At 37.4% G+C, this 16134-nt stretch overlaps 1 protein-coding gene across 1 annotated transcript; it reads left to right on the top strand.

Moving 5' to 3' along the window:
- The first annotated feature begins 584 nt into the window (after positions 1–584).
- Positions 585–1190, top strand: LOC147548931 (uncharacterized). Its single transcript, XM_086668159.1, has one exon. The coding sequence runs from the start codon at positions 585–587 to the stop codon at positions 1188–1190; it is 606 nt and encodes a 201-aa protein (XP_086524285.1).
- Positions 1191–16134: the final 14944 nt, after the last annotated feature.

Below are 16134 nucleotides of genomic sequence, written 5' to 3'. Positions count from 1 at the left end.
ATCTGGTAGTGGTAAAGCCTAAAAATAAAGCGGGGGGTCTTGCTCTGTTTTGGACCAATGAATATGATGTCAATACCATTTATGTTAATGATAATATGATTCACACTAGATGTACCCACAACGATAATGGTAACAGTTTTGTTCTGACAGGCTTCTATGGAAGCCCTTATCGGAAAAACCGTATGACCCCCTGGATTACCCTTAGTAATCAGAGGATAGAGACCACGGTCCCATGGGTTGTCATGGGTGACCTCAACACCATTTTACACCCGTCGGAAAAGGAAGGAGGACGAAATGAGATTTCTAGTCAAGTCACTAAAATCAACTAGGTGATTAATGACCTAGGTCTCAGGGATGCGGGTTATAAGGCCACCACCTTTACTTGGACCAATAGACAATTTAAAGGCACTCTCATTAAAGAAAGATTAGACAGAGCCCTCACGATTCACTCCTGGCTTATGGACTTTCCTTCTTCTCTTGTTACTCACCTGCCGGGAGTTGGTTAAGATCATATTCCTATTCTTCTGACTACCTCGGCTAATGCTAATCTTGGTAAGCGCCCTTTTAAATTCATTAGAACTTGGATGTCCCATCCGGATTGTGGCGACTTCATCAGAGATCACTGGCCTCCCAATCTCCAGTCAATCCAACCGAAGCTTAACCACTTAGCGATTAATCTTGCTAGGTGGAACAAACATGTGTTTGGTCACCTCGATACCAGGATTCGCAATCTTACTGAGGCCATTCAGCATGCGGACAACTGTAAGAATCTTCACGATTTAAATCAACAACTTGAGGAAGCCTATAATCAGCTGGAAAGTCTTTGGAAAGAGAAATCTAGAAACGACAATATCAAACTTGGTGATCAAAATACCAAGTTTTTCCATGCCAAAGCTATTAATCGGAATCGGAAGAACCGCATTACGGCAATTAAGGACAACAATGGTACTTGGGTTCAAGAGGACTTAGATATTGCTAACATCTTTTCTACCAATCTCTGTAGTATCTCCACTACTTCTGATTCGATTATCTCTGATGAGTTACTAGATCTTTTCTTTATTCAAATTACAGACTCTTCTAATCTTGCCCTTACTAGTGTTCCTTCGGATCAGGAGATTTATGCTTCCGTCATGTCTCTTAAAGCTGATTCGGCCCCTGGGCCGGATGGTTTTCCTCCTCTGTGCTATTAAACTAATTGGGATACGGTGAAAGTTGATATCATCAAACTAGTTTCGGATTTCTTTACTCATACTCTTCTTCCTGAGCAGGTCAACCATACTCATATATGTCTCATACCCAAAACCAAAACCCCTCATACCACTTCTGACTATCGTCCCATCAGTCTTATGAATACCACCTATAAATCATTACCAAGATCATGGCTAATCGCCTCAAACTTGTGCTTCCTGAAATCATTTCGCCTTTTCAAGCGGCTTACGTTCCCGGAAGACAGATTACGGATAACATCATCATCAGCCAAGAGATTGTTCATTCCTTTAAGATAATCAAAGGATCGAAGAGCTATTTTGCGCTGAAGCTAGATATGTCGAAAGCGTTCGATCGGGTTGAATGGAGTTTTTTAGAGACCATTATGCAACGAATGAGGTTTCACTCCAAGTGGATTAGCCTCATTCACACTTGCATATCTACTTCGACTATGGCTGTTCTGATTAACGGTCGTCCTGGCCCTACCTTTAATGTTAGTAGGGGAATTAGGCAAGGTGACCCTCTCTCTCCTTTCCTGTTTACTCTTGCCATGGAAGGTCTCAGTCGTCTTCTTGAGACCAATGGGGTGGCCACGCCTTTCCAAGGCTTTCCTATCCCCAATACCAATATCAATATTAAACATCTTCTTTTGGCAGATGACTGCATCATTTTTGGGCAGAACTCCCTAGTTAATATCAATTCTCTTCAGCATATCCTGGATACCTTCTGTTTAGCTTCGGGGCAGATGATTAACTTCACCAAGTCTACTATCTTCTTTTCGAAAAACACTCATCCGAAATTCAAACGTATGATCATCCGTAACTTTAAAGTTCATCAATCCTCCAATCAAGATAAATATCTCGGAACTCATCTTTTTATAGGAGCGAATAAAAGAAAATTGTTCTCTTCCCTCACTACTCAGATTCAGAACAAACTCTCTAAATGGCAGGCTTCTCTCCTCTCTCCAGCTGGTCGCTCTATTGTTATCAACACAATAGCAGCAGCTGTTCCCCGATACCAAATGCAATGCTTTGCCCTCCCTAAGGGTATAAGCAATTGCATTGAAGTTCTTCAAAGAACTTTCTGGTGGGGAAAATCTAATTCGATTCATACCATTAACTGGTCTTCTATTTGTCTTCCCAAAAAATTGGGAGGTCTTGGATTTCATTTTCCTGTTCTTGACAACCAAGCTTTTCTGAGCAAGTTAGTTTGGCGCCTTATCAAAGATCCTGGCTCTCCTTGGGCTAATATTCTTAAAGCGAAATACTTCACCAATTTAACGTTTTGGGATATTAATAAAGGTACCAATATTAACATATGGTATGATTATTGGATCCCTAATCAACCTCCTCCTATATGTAACACCACTAATAGTAACCTCACAAAGGTTTCTCAACTTATTATCAATAATCATTGGAATACGACTATAATAACTCAATGCTTTAATGATGATATATGTAACTCTATTTTGAGCATAAACTTACAGGAACAAATGGATGATATTGCACGATGGACGCTTACCAAATCAGGTAAATTTACCATTAAATCCATGTATTATTATTTACGTACTGAACATTATGACTATGAGACTAAGGAATGTATCTTCATTTGGAATCTACCTATTCACCCAAAAATCAAACTATTCCTTTGGAAATGTTGTACGAACAGCTTACCGGTCCGTGGTAAAATTGGGCAGTTTATTGGCCATAACTTTGACTGTGTTTTCTGTCGGGCTCCTGAAACATTGATTCACGCACTATTACATTGTGATTTGGCTACAGTGGTATGGTTTCATTTTAATATTATATCAGGCAACATTAATAGTCTTATTGACTGGAGTATTTCATGGAAAGATATTGATGAGCAGATAAGCGGTCTTTTCGCAAATATACTTTGGCAGATTTTGAAAGCGAGGTGTGATAGATGCTTCTCTAATGCTAAGATTCTACCCATGATGGTTATTGATCAAGTAAATAGCACACCGAACCTTCTCAAGCACCCTTTGCCATCTCAACCACTTGAAAGAAATATCCGATGGTCTCCTCCGAAAGCTCCTTACATTAAGATCAACGTAGACGCCTCTTTTATGGACGGAAAGGAAATAGCTGGGATTGGATGTATCATGTACGATGACCAAGCCAACTTTCTCGCTGCCTCGGCATGTAATTATAGAGGCCAAAATGCAGAAGAATGTGAATGCTGGGCAATTGTCAAAGCTCTCCAATGGTCGACATCAAAGAATATTGATTATATTCATATTGAAAGTGACAATAGTAATATTGTCCTAACTCTCAACAGGGATCAGGCAAATATTGGTTGGCAAGCAGGCAAGCTCATTGACAAAGTACGTCAGCTAGAAGAAAATTTCATCAAAGTTATATACACTTACATCAATAGGGAAGGAAATGCTAAAGCTGATATTTTAGCTAAATGGAGTCGCAGGAATATGGGTACCTGGATATGGCGGGCTCTATCGGATCTTCCTGAATCTTTACTTTCGTATTTTAGTTAGGCTCTGTGGATTTTGTTTAGTTTTTCTCTCAACAAAAAAAAAACATAAACAATATACTCAAACTAATTAGCTTTCAAACCCAAATCTTCATTCAATATGAACACTATTTGTTGACTTGTTATAATCTGATTAACAACTAAAAAGAAAAACGCGTTCATAACTAGATAATAATCTAAAATAGATACCCATGTTAAAAATTGGTTGTAAACCAAATTAGGCTTTAAACCAAATTGGGCTTTGAACCAAAATTGGGCTTGACTTCATTATTCTATTAAGTGAAGGTAGAAAAAACAAAGAGAGGGTTCAAGAAGTATTTTTTGATTTTTGGCATTTGGTTCTTAAGAAAAAAAAGGGTTTCTAGTGAGAGAAACAAGTGAATGTTTAAACAGTTATGGTTTAGAGAAGAGATTGGGTTGAACATGCTTGTATGCAAGGTAAGTAACAATATCAAAATTAGTTTGTTGTTGAAGAACTAAGTTTTTGTTGATTTATTTGAATGTGTGTTGATTGAAGCTTATTGAATGAAATATATTGAGTTGATTTGAGTATTGGTTTTATTACTTGTGTTATTGTGATTATATACTTCTTAATCTCCACCAACCCATACATTTCTTCTATTCGCTTCATCACCAATCTTCACTCAGGAACACTTTTTCTTCTCTTTCTCTCACTAGGTTACTCTTGAACTAGTCAAAACAAAAGAACTCTCTACACCCATTTAATCAATTTCATGAGGTTTTTTTCCTTCTTTATCCCTTCTAGTTTGATCAAACCATTTACTGAAGCCCACATTTCATAGTAGGCCCAAAATCAAATTTGGTTTAAAAGCCACTTTCAACATCCCCCCTTAAACCAAATTTCCATAGCTTCTCATACCTAACATCCACTTCAATCTTTCAAAGACATCATGCTTCAAGGGCTTCGTAAATATATCCGCTATAGAGATTAACAATCTAATTGTTTTCATACGAGCAATGTGAGCAAATACCTCACTATAATCAATGTCGGCTCTTTGCTTGTAACCTTTAGCTAGAAGTCTTGCTTTGTACCTTTGGACTTCTCCACTTGCATTCTTGTTTGTCTTATTCACCCATTTCACACCAATAGGTTTGTATCCCTTTGGCAAATTTGTCAACTCTTAAGTATCATTCTTTTCAATTGCATTAATTTCTTCATTCATGGCATTTTCCCATTTTTCTTCTTGGATGACTTCTTCATAACTAATAGGATCACAATCCATGAGAAAACAACACAAGTTCAATTCTTCTTCATTATCCACAACTTCATATATCTCTCTCAAACCTTTTGTTTTCATTGGCCTTTCACTAGAACTTCCTCCCGATGATGAGGATGGTGGAGATGAAGATGATGGTGTTTGTGAGTCTCTTTGAAATTTTCTTGGTGGTGCATCTTCTTTTTCTTCTTCTCCTTCAAGTCTAAGTTCGACTTGAGTAATTTTTTTTCCTTTCCATTACCATGCCAAATCTTCTTCAAATACCACATCTCTACTAACAAGAACTTTATTGGCAATTAGATTAAACAACTTGTAACATTTTGTTTGCTCATTATACACAAGAAAGATACATTTCTAACCTTTATCGTCAAGTTTTGTTCTTCTTGCTTCCGGTATCTTTGCATAAGCAATACACCAAAATATCTTTTAGATGAGATACACTAGGCTTGTAATAACCCCATGCCTCTTCCGGTGTCTTCATATAGACACTTTTAGTGGGACATCTATTCAACAAGTATGCGGCACATGCCAAGGCTTCCCCCCAAAATTCTTTAGGCAAATTAGTTTTTTTTAACATGCTTCTTGCCATGTCTAATATGGTGCGATTTTTTCTTACGGTAACTCCATTTAGTTCTAGTGTGTATGAATGGGTAAGTTCATGACAATCCCCATGTTCTCTAAAAAATATCTCAAATGTTATTGAGGTATATTCTCCACCTCTATCAGACCTTAGTTTCTTTATCATAAAACTACTTTGTTTCTCAACCATGTTCTTGAATTCTTTGACCACTTCAAATACTTCGGATATTTTTTGAGAAATAAATTCTTGTTTTTCTACTAAAATCATCAATAAAAGTAAGAAAGTAATTATTACCTCCATTTGTCATCGGCTTGAATGGACCACAAACATCGGTATGCACAAGCTCCAATATATTAGAAACTCTCCACCTTCCTTCTTCGAAAAAGTTGTTTGATGATGTTTGCCATAGATACACCCTTCACACACTTTATTTGGGTGATCAATACATGGTAAACCCCTTACAATGTTCTTGTTTGCTAAGGTCTTCATCCCATCAAAATTTAGATGCCCAACTCTCAAGTGGCACAACCAAAATTCATCTTTCCCAATAGCGTTTAGGCATTTTACATCACCATGTTAAATGTTCAAAGGAAATAATCTATTTTTTGCAATCTTGACTTTAGCAATGAGAGTTCCACTTCTATCTCTTAAAGTGAGATGAAGATCCTTCAATCTAATATCATATCCTTTCTCAAAAAGTTGCCCCAAACACAAAATATTATTCTTCATCGCGGGAACATAATAAACATCGGAAATGTAACTATGTTTACCATTTTTAGTTGAATGAGGATATTACCTTTTCCCAACACCGGAATCTTTAAGGAGTCACCGAACTTTATATTCCCTTTTATGTTTTCATTTACTTCAACAAACAATTCTCTTTTCCCACAAATATGATTACTTGCACCGGTATCGAAATACCAAGTATTTGTTTGTGAATCATTAAGTCCATCACAAGAAAATAGCAATATAGAATCAACATTAATTTCTACATCAGTCTCAACAAGATTTGATTCTTCTTTAACTTCATTTCTATACCAACATTCATTACTGTAATGTCCAACATTCATTTCTATACCTTGGGTAGTATAAGGTATAGTAGTGTTTCCTCTACCTCTTCTTCTTGGTTCATTTGTTCTTCCTCTATTAACAATATTTCTTCCCCTTTGGCTTCCAATGCCCCCTACGATTATCATAACCCCTACCATAACTTTCATAGTCTCTTTCTTTTTAGGGTATATATTATTTTCTTCTAAAGTGAGTTTTGCTTGAAGCACTTGATCAACCGAATAATTTGAAGAGCTTGCAAAATTTCTATTCACCCTTTGTTCATGGATTTGCAATGTTCCCATCAATTCGTCTACCTGAAGGATATAGTCCTTCGGTCTGAAGGAGATGTCCTTCCGAAGGAGATGTGACATCTCCTTCCGAAGCAGTGTCCTTCTACCAAGATGGCAATGCGTACAATTTTTCAGTTAGGATAACGATGACTTTATTCGGAAGATCATCTAGTCCGGTTTAATTAGGGATCATATTGCTTAGCTAAAAGCCGCTTACGATCGCCGAATCACTTCGGTAATCCGCGGCTAACATAGACCGGATCCTACAACGGGTTACACCAAAGAGTGGTAGCTTGATCGGAGAGAGTTGACTCATGGGAGCTTGCCTATAGATGGATATGATCCAGTCTGATAGTGCCAAAAAGATAGAAAGAATCGGGCTCAAAAGAAGAACTCGAAAAGGGTAAAAACCCACTTATAGGCCGACCAGACCAACCCCGGTAAAGGGGAGGTCATATCCGGCCATAGTGTGGGAGTGGGCCGGCCAGGCCAAGCCCATTAATGGGCTTACGTGGCCGGTCACACCCTAGTTAGGGGAAACCCTAAATTCAGTCAGAAACAAGTTCTGATGTGTTTACTTTCTCTGGGACTCTTATGGAAATCTAATTGGACCCAAATTCTAATTAGGGTTTCTCTATATAAGGGTCATTAGAGAACAGAAAAAGGGTTTGATTTTTCTCAAGAGAAAACTTCATCTCTCTCACAATATACAGCTAAGTGGAGAGAGGGGGTTTTAGAGAAAAAATTCCCAATCTATCTATAGAGTCAAAAGAAGAATGGTTCTTCTCAACCTTCAATGGAGTTCTAGCAGACAACAAAGAAGGGAGATCAATTTATTTACTCAGGTGTCTCAAGTAGGGGAGCGACAATTGGAGCTCTCATCTTCTTCGGGATAAAGTCATTGGAATCTAGTTCGAGGGAAAGCGAATCCAGGTATTCTTCTTTCAGTTTCTAGTTCATTATTAGTTCATGTATATGATCCTGGTTAAACTAGTGTTAATCATATGATGATAAAGATCCCGCTTACAATATTAGTTAGATGATTATGTGTAATAGATACATACAATACCCAATAGTGGCATCACGAGCCGTGTGCATGTAACTAGTTTTGGCTAGAACGAATTAGATTCAAACTTAATTTATATATAGATTAGTTTGAATAGAGATTTGGACATATTTTGATTAGTTTGAATTAGATTTATTCGTAATCAAAACACGTATTTCAAAGAGTTTCAATGCGTAGAATCATTAGATTTGAATTTTTTTGAAAAGAGTTTTCGAAAACGTAAAAACAAGTTTCAAAATCATGAGGTTTGGTGATGAAAATCAATGAAAACAACAATTTTCTGGTTGTAAAAAGCAGTTTTCTGGTTGTAAACAACAGCTTTCTGGGTGAAAACAACAGTTTTCTGAATGAAAACAACAACAATGGAGTTTGGAAAGAGAAGAAAGGGCAAAATAAAAGTTTCTATTTGGGCGGACTGCTCAAGACGCGTCTGACCAGCCGCGGCTTGCTCGAGACGCATCCCAGTCCATCTCGAACAAGGAGGTCCCGAGGGATCCGCGTCATAGCATATCTGGTCGCGTCTAAAACGTGACCGACTATGCCCTACCAGACGCGTTTGGGCAAACCTAATTCATCTCGGACTTGGAGTCCTAGATGATCTAGGATGCGGAAGTCTCAGTCTAGCACCAAGACCTCGATCATGCTCCCAGACGCGTCTAGGTCACATCTGAAGCGTCCTAACTTCTCGGAGTCCTTGTCCGAGAAGGTTATAACTCGGTCAGATCTGAAGTACTAAGACGCGTCTTGGACGCGTCTAAGGCTGAGGGACGCATCTGGCTTAGGGCTAGGACGCATCCAAGCCTATGGACTCGAAACGTTTGGAACGTGTCGTTCCGGTCCGGCCAGTGCTAGGCCTTGGTCCTAGACTTGTCATGGGGCAACCCGGGTTAGTCAAGGGGACTGTTGACCAAGTTTGACTTGGGTCTTTCGAGTATGACTCGGGCCTTAATCCGAGTGGTAGGTCTTGACTTTTCTTCTTCCGACTTCAACAAATTTTTTTGATTTTTACCCGGGCCATCCGAGGGCCCAAACAGAGTTTTTCCTTGAATCGATTTTTGAAATCATTAAGGAAGAAACATAACAGACCATTAATTCATATTTTACGAAAATAAACCTAAAAGTCCGTTAGACATAGAGATGTCACAATTTCCCACAAATATCGAACCTAGAAAGGAATCTAGAATACATACTTTATTTTATGAATGTCATATTTTGTATGTATGTATATGTGAATGCGTAGAATATTATTGTCTTTAGATAAGTAATCGACTCTTGTTTCTAAGACAAGTAAGTATGTGCCCGAATAACACTTAGAGTATAGGGTCATAGGATCCATTGATGAACCGAACGATGAGGTCATGGTTCAAGAGGGAGTAATCAATGGATGTTCAAGGACGTAAATCCAAACGAACCATAGCCGAACAAGAGGTAACCTAAAAGATTAGATCTTTTGGGGGCTATACTAGGAACTAATTAATTCCTTGCGCAAATTCACATAAACTTTACGTATTAAAGTCATAAATGGTTAAGATAGAGTTCAGAGTAACTCATACTTGATAAATTACGTAAAAGTCCCCAAAAAGAATTTCGAGTAAAGCCTACCCAGATTAAGACACCTGCTGAGCCCTCGTTCATGGATGGTGGGTCTGCCTCCGCAGGATGCCATCTTTAACCTCGGGACTGTACGGGTAGACCTATGAAGAGATCTACATGTCTAAATGGTTATTCTCAACGAGTCAGTAAAAGGGTTTTGCATTTCGAGGCAAAGGATGAATTGAACACATGAGCGTGTTATTCATCAACCAAAAGTCATAGGAGTATGATCAGTAAAGAGTTACTCACCCAAGACGATGGGGTTAAGGGCAGTGCCCTACTACGCTTAACCTCAAAGAAATGGGGTCTTGGAATCGCATTATTCAACCGAGGACGGTTTTCATTGAATAATGTGGCAAAACTGTGTTTTGCTATGATAATAAGTTTTAAGATTTTGCTTCTTCTTTTAGTGTAGAGTATACATGACTATTAGAAAATAGTTTTCCAACTTTCGTTCATTCCTCAAGGAGGAATGAAACAAAACTTATTTCCTTGATTGGATTAGAATCCGAGAAACGCTCTCGAATTCGAAACAAAGAAAATCTCCAAAAATATCCCATTCTTAATGTTCGCTGTTACCTCAATTTGTGAAAACAACTGAAAAGAATAATGCGGAGCGCTTGAATCTAAGAAACAAGTTCTTCAGATTCAGTAACCAAAGGAATATAAGAAGAGTTCTTATGATTCAAAGGGACAAAGGGTCAGAATTTTAAAAGCAATGGCTAGGCCATTACATGAAACTACTCTAAGTACCTGAAAGACAAAGAAACATAATTGAGAATTCCGGCTCCTATATCTTTGTCAGCAAAGTTAGTTTGGCAAGTATAGTAGACTCCCTTCATCGGGTGTTTAAAACCGGATGTGTAGCTCAGTAGGAGCTCAAGGGAATTACATACTTGACTAAAAGGAGAAAAGGTCCAAGAGGGAGCAGAAGCAAGTGATTACTAAGGATGCTGAATTGGATAAAGTCTTCTTTTAGACACTGATCTAGCTTAGAACTTAGTAAGTGTCATTATGTTCTTCTAGAAACATCTAATGTTTTAAAACCAGTGTTAAATTAACAAAGTCGGTTATAAGAGAACTGAAACGTTAACAAAGATACTATAGGCTATAATCAAAGGATTCAAACCAAGTCAACTCTGGTTTTGTCATTGCGTCAAATTGACATAAGACACATGAAGAAGATTCATTGGTATGGACTTCTAAGTCCAATGATTTAGAATCATACGACACATGTGAATTTTGTTCAAAAAGACTATTTGATAAAGTCACATTTTCGCAAGACAGATATGACTACTGAACTAATAGTCCTAGTACATACGAATGTATGTAAAACAATTAAAGCATTAACTAGAGTCAACCAGAATACATTTGACAAAAATATAAGTCATTCGATTGGATTGAGATGATGAATATTTGAGTCAGAAATTTGATGACCATCACAGAAGTTGAGAAATTTGATGAGCCTAGTGGGAGTCATCGAACATCTTAGACATGAGTCGGTCAAGATGAGTATATGCCAATCTTCCTAACACTTTCTGGGATATATTTTCAAACAAGGTCTTTCTTCCTACCTACCACATTCCGTCTAAAAGTTGAAAGACAAAGTATTTCTTTATGAATAAAGAAATGTAGGGGATTTTTCTACAATCCATCAGAGAACAAAGCGTTTGTTGCTCGTGATGTGTCTTCCTTGAAATAATGGTTATTTCAAAGAAGACAAGTGCGAGAAATTAAGATATCAAAGAAATTCGATAAGAGCAACAAACTGACAATGGTATTACAAACCAACGGTGGTATACGAATGTCAGAAATTGCGGCTCCTATCTATTTTCGCCGATAGATATGGAAATAGAGGTAGAGATATTAGATCTCGGGGATCCTTCCGCATAAGTGGAATTAGATTCGCAGGAGAGCCCTCAAGGAGTTGAGAGCGTCTCAAAGTTGTTCAAACCCCCCTTGAAGGCTCATAGATCTGTCTCAGAGAACAAAATCTCACTGAAGAAGAGATGAACTACCTACACAAAAGCTATGACGGAATCACTCTGAAATATGACTTGGAGTCAAAAGATCAGAATGGAATCCACGTCTGAAATCAAGTTTAGAACTTAATCTACTTTCTTAAAGGAATATTTCTTGTTAAGTACAAATAGGTTTTTTAAAGAGTTTCAAAAACAGACAAGGATGAAAACATTAGTGTTTCCCTGAGCTAGACTAGAAAAGAAGGTCAAAGAGTTTTTGGTTTAGACCATGAAAAGACCATCTCTCAAGTCACGATGCTTAAAACCATAATCATCAATCACTAAGCAAACTAATGTGCACATGTCACATTCCGAAGGAGAGTTGGCCCTCCTGAAAGCAAAGTGACAACTGCAAGCTTTAAAAATCCATCGAAGGATTGAAGCATGCAAGTAGGAGTAGGAAATTTTGATTCTACAAAGTAATCAAAAGTTGGTTTCTTTAAGAATGAAGAGAAATCTTAAATTCAGAAAGTTCAAGAAGGTTACTGGGAGTGACCCAGTTTTCTTTGGTCCGATATGTAGACGACATACTAGAGATTGAGATCAACATTCTGATGTTGAAAAACAGTTTAGAACTGACTCACCAAAATGGACCACACACAAAGGTGAAAGGCTTTTGGGCATCAAAGATCTATAGGTAAAGATCGAGAAGATGATAAGACTTATTAAAAAAAAGTCTTGAAAAGTCTAATATGAAAGACTCAAGAAGAGTAATTCTACCCAAGTCTCAGGAAACATAGCTTGGCAAGATTCAGAATTCGAAATAGATGAACAAGCATGCATGAGAAAAGATGGTTATCCTGAAAGCATTAGATCGGTCATGTTAGACATGATAAGCGTTCACCTTGACGTCTTAAATACTTGGAGTATTTATGGTCATCACCAATCAAATCTAGATAGTTGATCTAGATTGCAACTGAGAAATATCATAAAGTACTTGAGAAAGACTTATGATAGGATCTCAGTACAATGTTAGGAAAATAAAATGGTTGAAAAGTCATATGTTTACAAACTTCCAGAATAAGATGACAATCTTGACATGGAAGAACAGTAAGCTGGAAAGGTTTCAGGAAGAGATTGTTGCAGACTCTACAAAAAAATGAAAATAATTAAAGCTTGAGAAGCTTTAATTTAGTATTTAAATACTAAAGATTATCATCAGGCTGATAACCAGCAAAATCCAAATAGATAAGGTCAATTAACTAAACTGTCACCTTAGACTAAGTATAGAAGCCATACTGCGGTCATAGGCATTGGGCTTTTCTGAAAAGCTCAGACATGTAAAATTGAGGGTGTAAGGAGTTACACGTGAAGGCTCAATATTTACAAACTCTTATTATCAGAAATAATTTAACTATTTCGTCGTTAAATCGTGGTTTAGTATTTAACGTACAATCCAAAGTAATGAAGCATTCCAAATAGGTTTATCAGATACTGATCTGATAAATGGAACCCTACTAAGTAAATTTGGAATACATTAATTATTAAGTCCGTAGTCCAGGTCATTGCATGGACAACAATGACTTACGAAGACTAGCATGAGAAATTGACTGATAGCGCAGTTTCATGGACTACACGAACTAGGAATTCGAGTCAATTACATGTGTGTATGATTGGGAATATACACTGGATAACCCAACATGAGAGTTCTTCAATGAGTAATGAAATACGTCATGAACTCTCATAGGCAAGATTGGAGAGATTCATTAAACATGAGTGCTCCACTCATCTTATGTAAGGAATGTCAAACTTTAGTACAGCCAAACGTCGCGCCGTAAAGGAGGTTATAAAAGCGGATTATCGAGAATGACACGATAGACATGAAGTTAAGTGGGAGTACAGAATAGATTATGTCCTCCTAACTAGGTTAGGATTAGTATCTCCGGGCCACTTGAGGAGAAGTAACTGAAAATGTACGGCGGTACTCTAATAGATTCATAGTTATTCATTAGCTTTGATAGTTGTTCTCCAGATCAAGAAAGTCTGAAAAGATATGACGTATCAGATGAGATGCGAAGTGACATGGGAATCGAGCATTGCACTTGTTCTAAGTACAAGTGGGAGACTGAAGGATATAGTCCTTCGGTCAGAAGGAGATGTCCTTCCGAATGAGAGTCCGTCGACCAAGATGGCAATGCGTACAGTTTGTCAGTTAAGATAACGATGATATTATTTAGAAGATCATCTAGTCTGGTTCAATTAGGGATCGTAATGCTTAGCCAGAAGCCGCTTACGATCGTCGAATCACTTCGGTAATCCGCGGCTAACATAGACCGGATCCTACAACGGGTTACACCAAAGAGTGATAGCTTGATCGGAGAGAGTTGACTCATGGGAGCTTTCCTATAGATGGATATGATCCAGCCTGATAGTGCCAAAAAGATAGAAATAACCGGGCTCGAAAGAGGAACCTGAAAAAGGGTAAAACCCCAGTTATAGGCCGACTAGACCAAGCCCGATAAAGGGGAGGTCATGACCGACCATAGTGTGGGAGTGGGCTGGCCAGGCCAAGCCCATTAATGGGCTTAAGTGGCCGACCACACCCTAGTTAGGCTAAACCCTAATTTCAGTCAGAAACAAGTTATGATGTGTTTACTTTTTCTGAGACTCTTATGGAAACCTAACTGGACCCAAATTCTAATTAGGTTTTCTCTATACAACTAAGTGGAGAGAGATGGGGTTTTAGAGAAAAATCTCTCAATCTGTCTATGAAGTCAAAAGAAGAATGGTTCTTTTTCTCAACCTTCAATGGAGTTCTAGCAGACAACAAAGAAGAGAGATCAAATTATTTACTCAGGTGTTTCAAGTAGAGGAGAGACAATTGGAGCTCTCATCTTCTTCGGGATAAAGTCATTGGAATCTTGTTCGAGGGAAAGCGAATCCAGGTATATGATCCTGGATTAAACTAGTGTTAATTATATGATGATTGAGGTTCCACTTACAACATTAGTTAGAGGATTATGTGTATTAGATACATACAAAACCCAATACTACCGTTATAGATTCTAAGTCATTTGATTCTTCAACAACAATAACCACACTATCAAATTTAGGTGTCAAAGACCGTAAAATCTTCTCCATCACCCGAACATCATCCCATTTTTTACCACACCTTTTCATTCTGTTAATATTAGACAATACTCTTGAAACATAATTGGAGACAAGTTCTCCTTCATTCATACTCAATCTTTCAAATTCACCACGTAAAATTTGAAGACGAGCCTTCACCACTTTATCAACTCCCCTAAAAGAATTCTTGAGAATATTCCAAGCCTCTTTCGATGATTTTGCTTCGGACAGTTTCAAATGTAGAACTATCAATCCCTTGAAATATAAGAAATAAAGTTTTTTTTATCATTCTTTCTTGAATCTGTAAGGACACTTTTTTGCAAGTCATCCATAATATTCTCTTCTTCTAAAGTTGGTTCTACATAACCATTTTGAACAATATCCCACAAATCTTGAGATCCCAACAATACATTTGGATAGACCAATGTCCATACTTTTCTTTTGTTAGCCTAGGTATTTGAGATCGTATCATATTTGCTATCTTTCTAACAAGATCCCCGAAATTTCCACAAACCCTAGATTCTCAAAATGTTAAAATGATAAGATGATATGAATCTAATACCAATTTGTTGGAGATCAAGAAAAAATAACACACTAACACAAACAATATACTCAAACTGATTAGCTTTCAAACCCAAATCTTCATTCGACATGAACATTATTTGTTGACTTGTTGTAATCTTGTTAACAAATAAAAAGAAAAACACATTCATAATTAGATAATAATCTAAAATACATACCCATACATCTCTTCTATTAGCTTCATCATCTTCACTCAAGAACACTTTTTCTTCTCTTTCTCTCACTAGGTTACTCTTGAACTAGTGAAAACAAAAGAACTCTTTACACCCTTTTAATTAATTTCATGAGGTTTTTTCCTTCTTTGCCCCTTCTAGTTTGATCAAACCATTTACTGAAGCAGAGGTGGCCCAGGCCCGAAGCAGCCAAACTGGCTGCTTTGGGCCCCAACCTAAAAGAAGGCCTAGTTACAGTTGTATATAGGCACTCTAGTTTCTTTTCCCCAACTAAAGGACAGGCCCAAGTGTTTGTAATCACAAAAAGGCTCTACCTCATATAATCCAAACAAATGATGGGCCGACACAACACACACCCAAATTTCTTTTCTCTCTTTCAGGTCATCATCATCTAAATCTCTTTTTCTTCCTCGCTGCTTTGTAAATTACCAAGGTTCGTTATCTTTCCTACACTCCTAGTGTATTTTCTCTCTCCCTCTCTCTAGCTTTATTTTGTGTTACCAACATTTTTTTATTATTTTTTATTGTGTTATTAATACATGAAATTGAATCTCAAAAATAATATAACTTAAATCACTATCTCTTTAACTTTCTTAAATATCCTTATAAGGTATGTTAATCAATAATCACTAAAAAAATCCAGATTTTTTGTGACGGAATATTTTCGATGAATGCTGGAAAAGTATTACTTTTTACGAAATTCACGAATCTCGTCGAAAATGGTATGCAGTAGCGACGACTTACCTCCTGAATCGTCG

This window comes from Eschscholzia californica, unplaced genomic scaffold (assembly GCF_041429995.1).
Source record: "Eschscholzia californica isolate CP2 unplaced genomic scaffold, dmEscCali1.0.p SCAF_3, whole genome shotgun sequence".
NCBI lineage: Eukaryota > Viridiplantae > Streptophyta > Magnoliopsida > Ranunculales > Papaveraceae > Eschscholzia > Eschscholzia californica.
The sequence above is the reverse complement of the archived record's forward strand: the minus strand, read 5'-3'. Positions and strand labels throughout refer to the sequence as shown.

Coding starts and splice junctions, on each gene's coding strand:
- LOC147548931 (XM_086668159.1), top strand. CDS start 585: ATGTCCCATCCGGATTGTGGCGACTTCATCAGAGATCACTGGCCTCCC.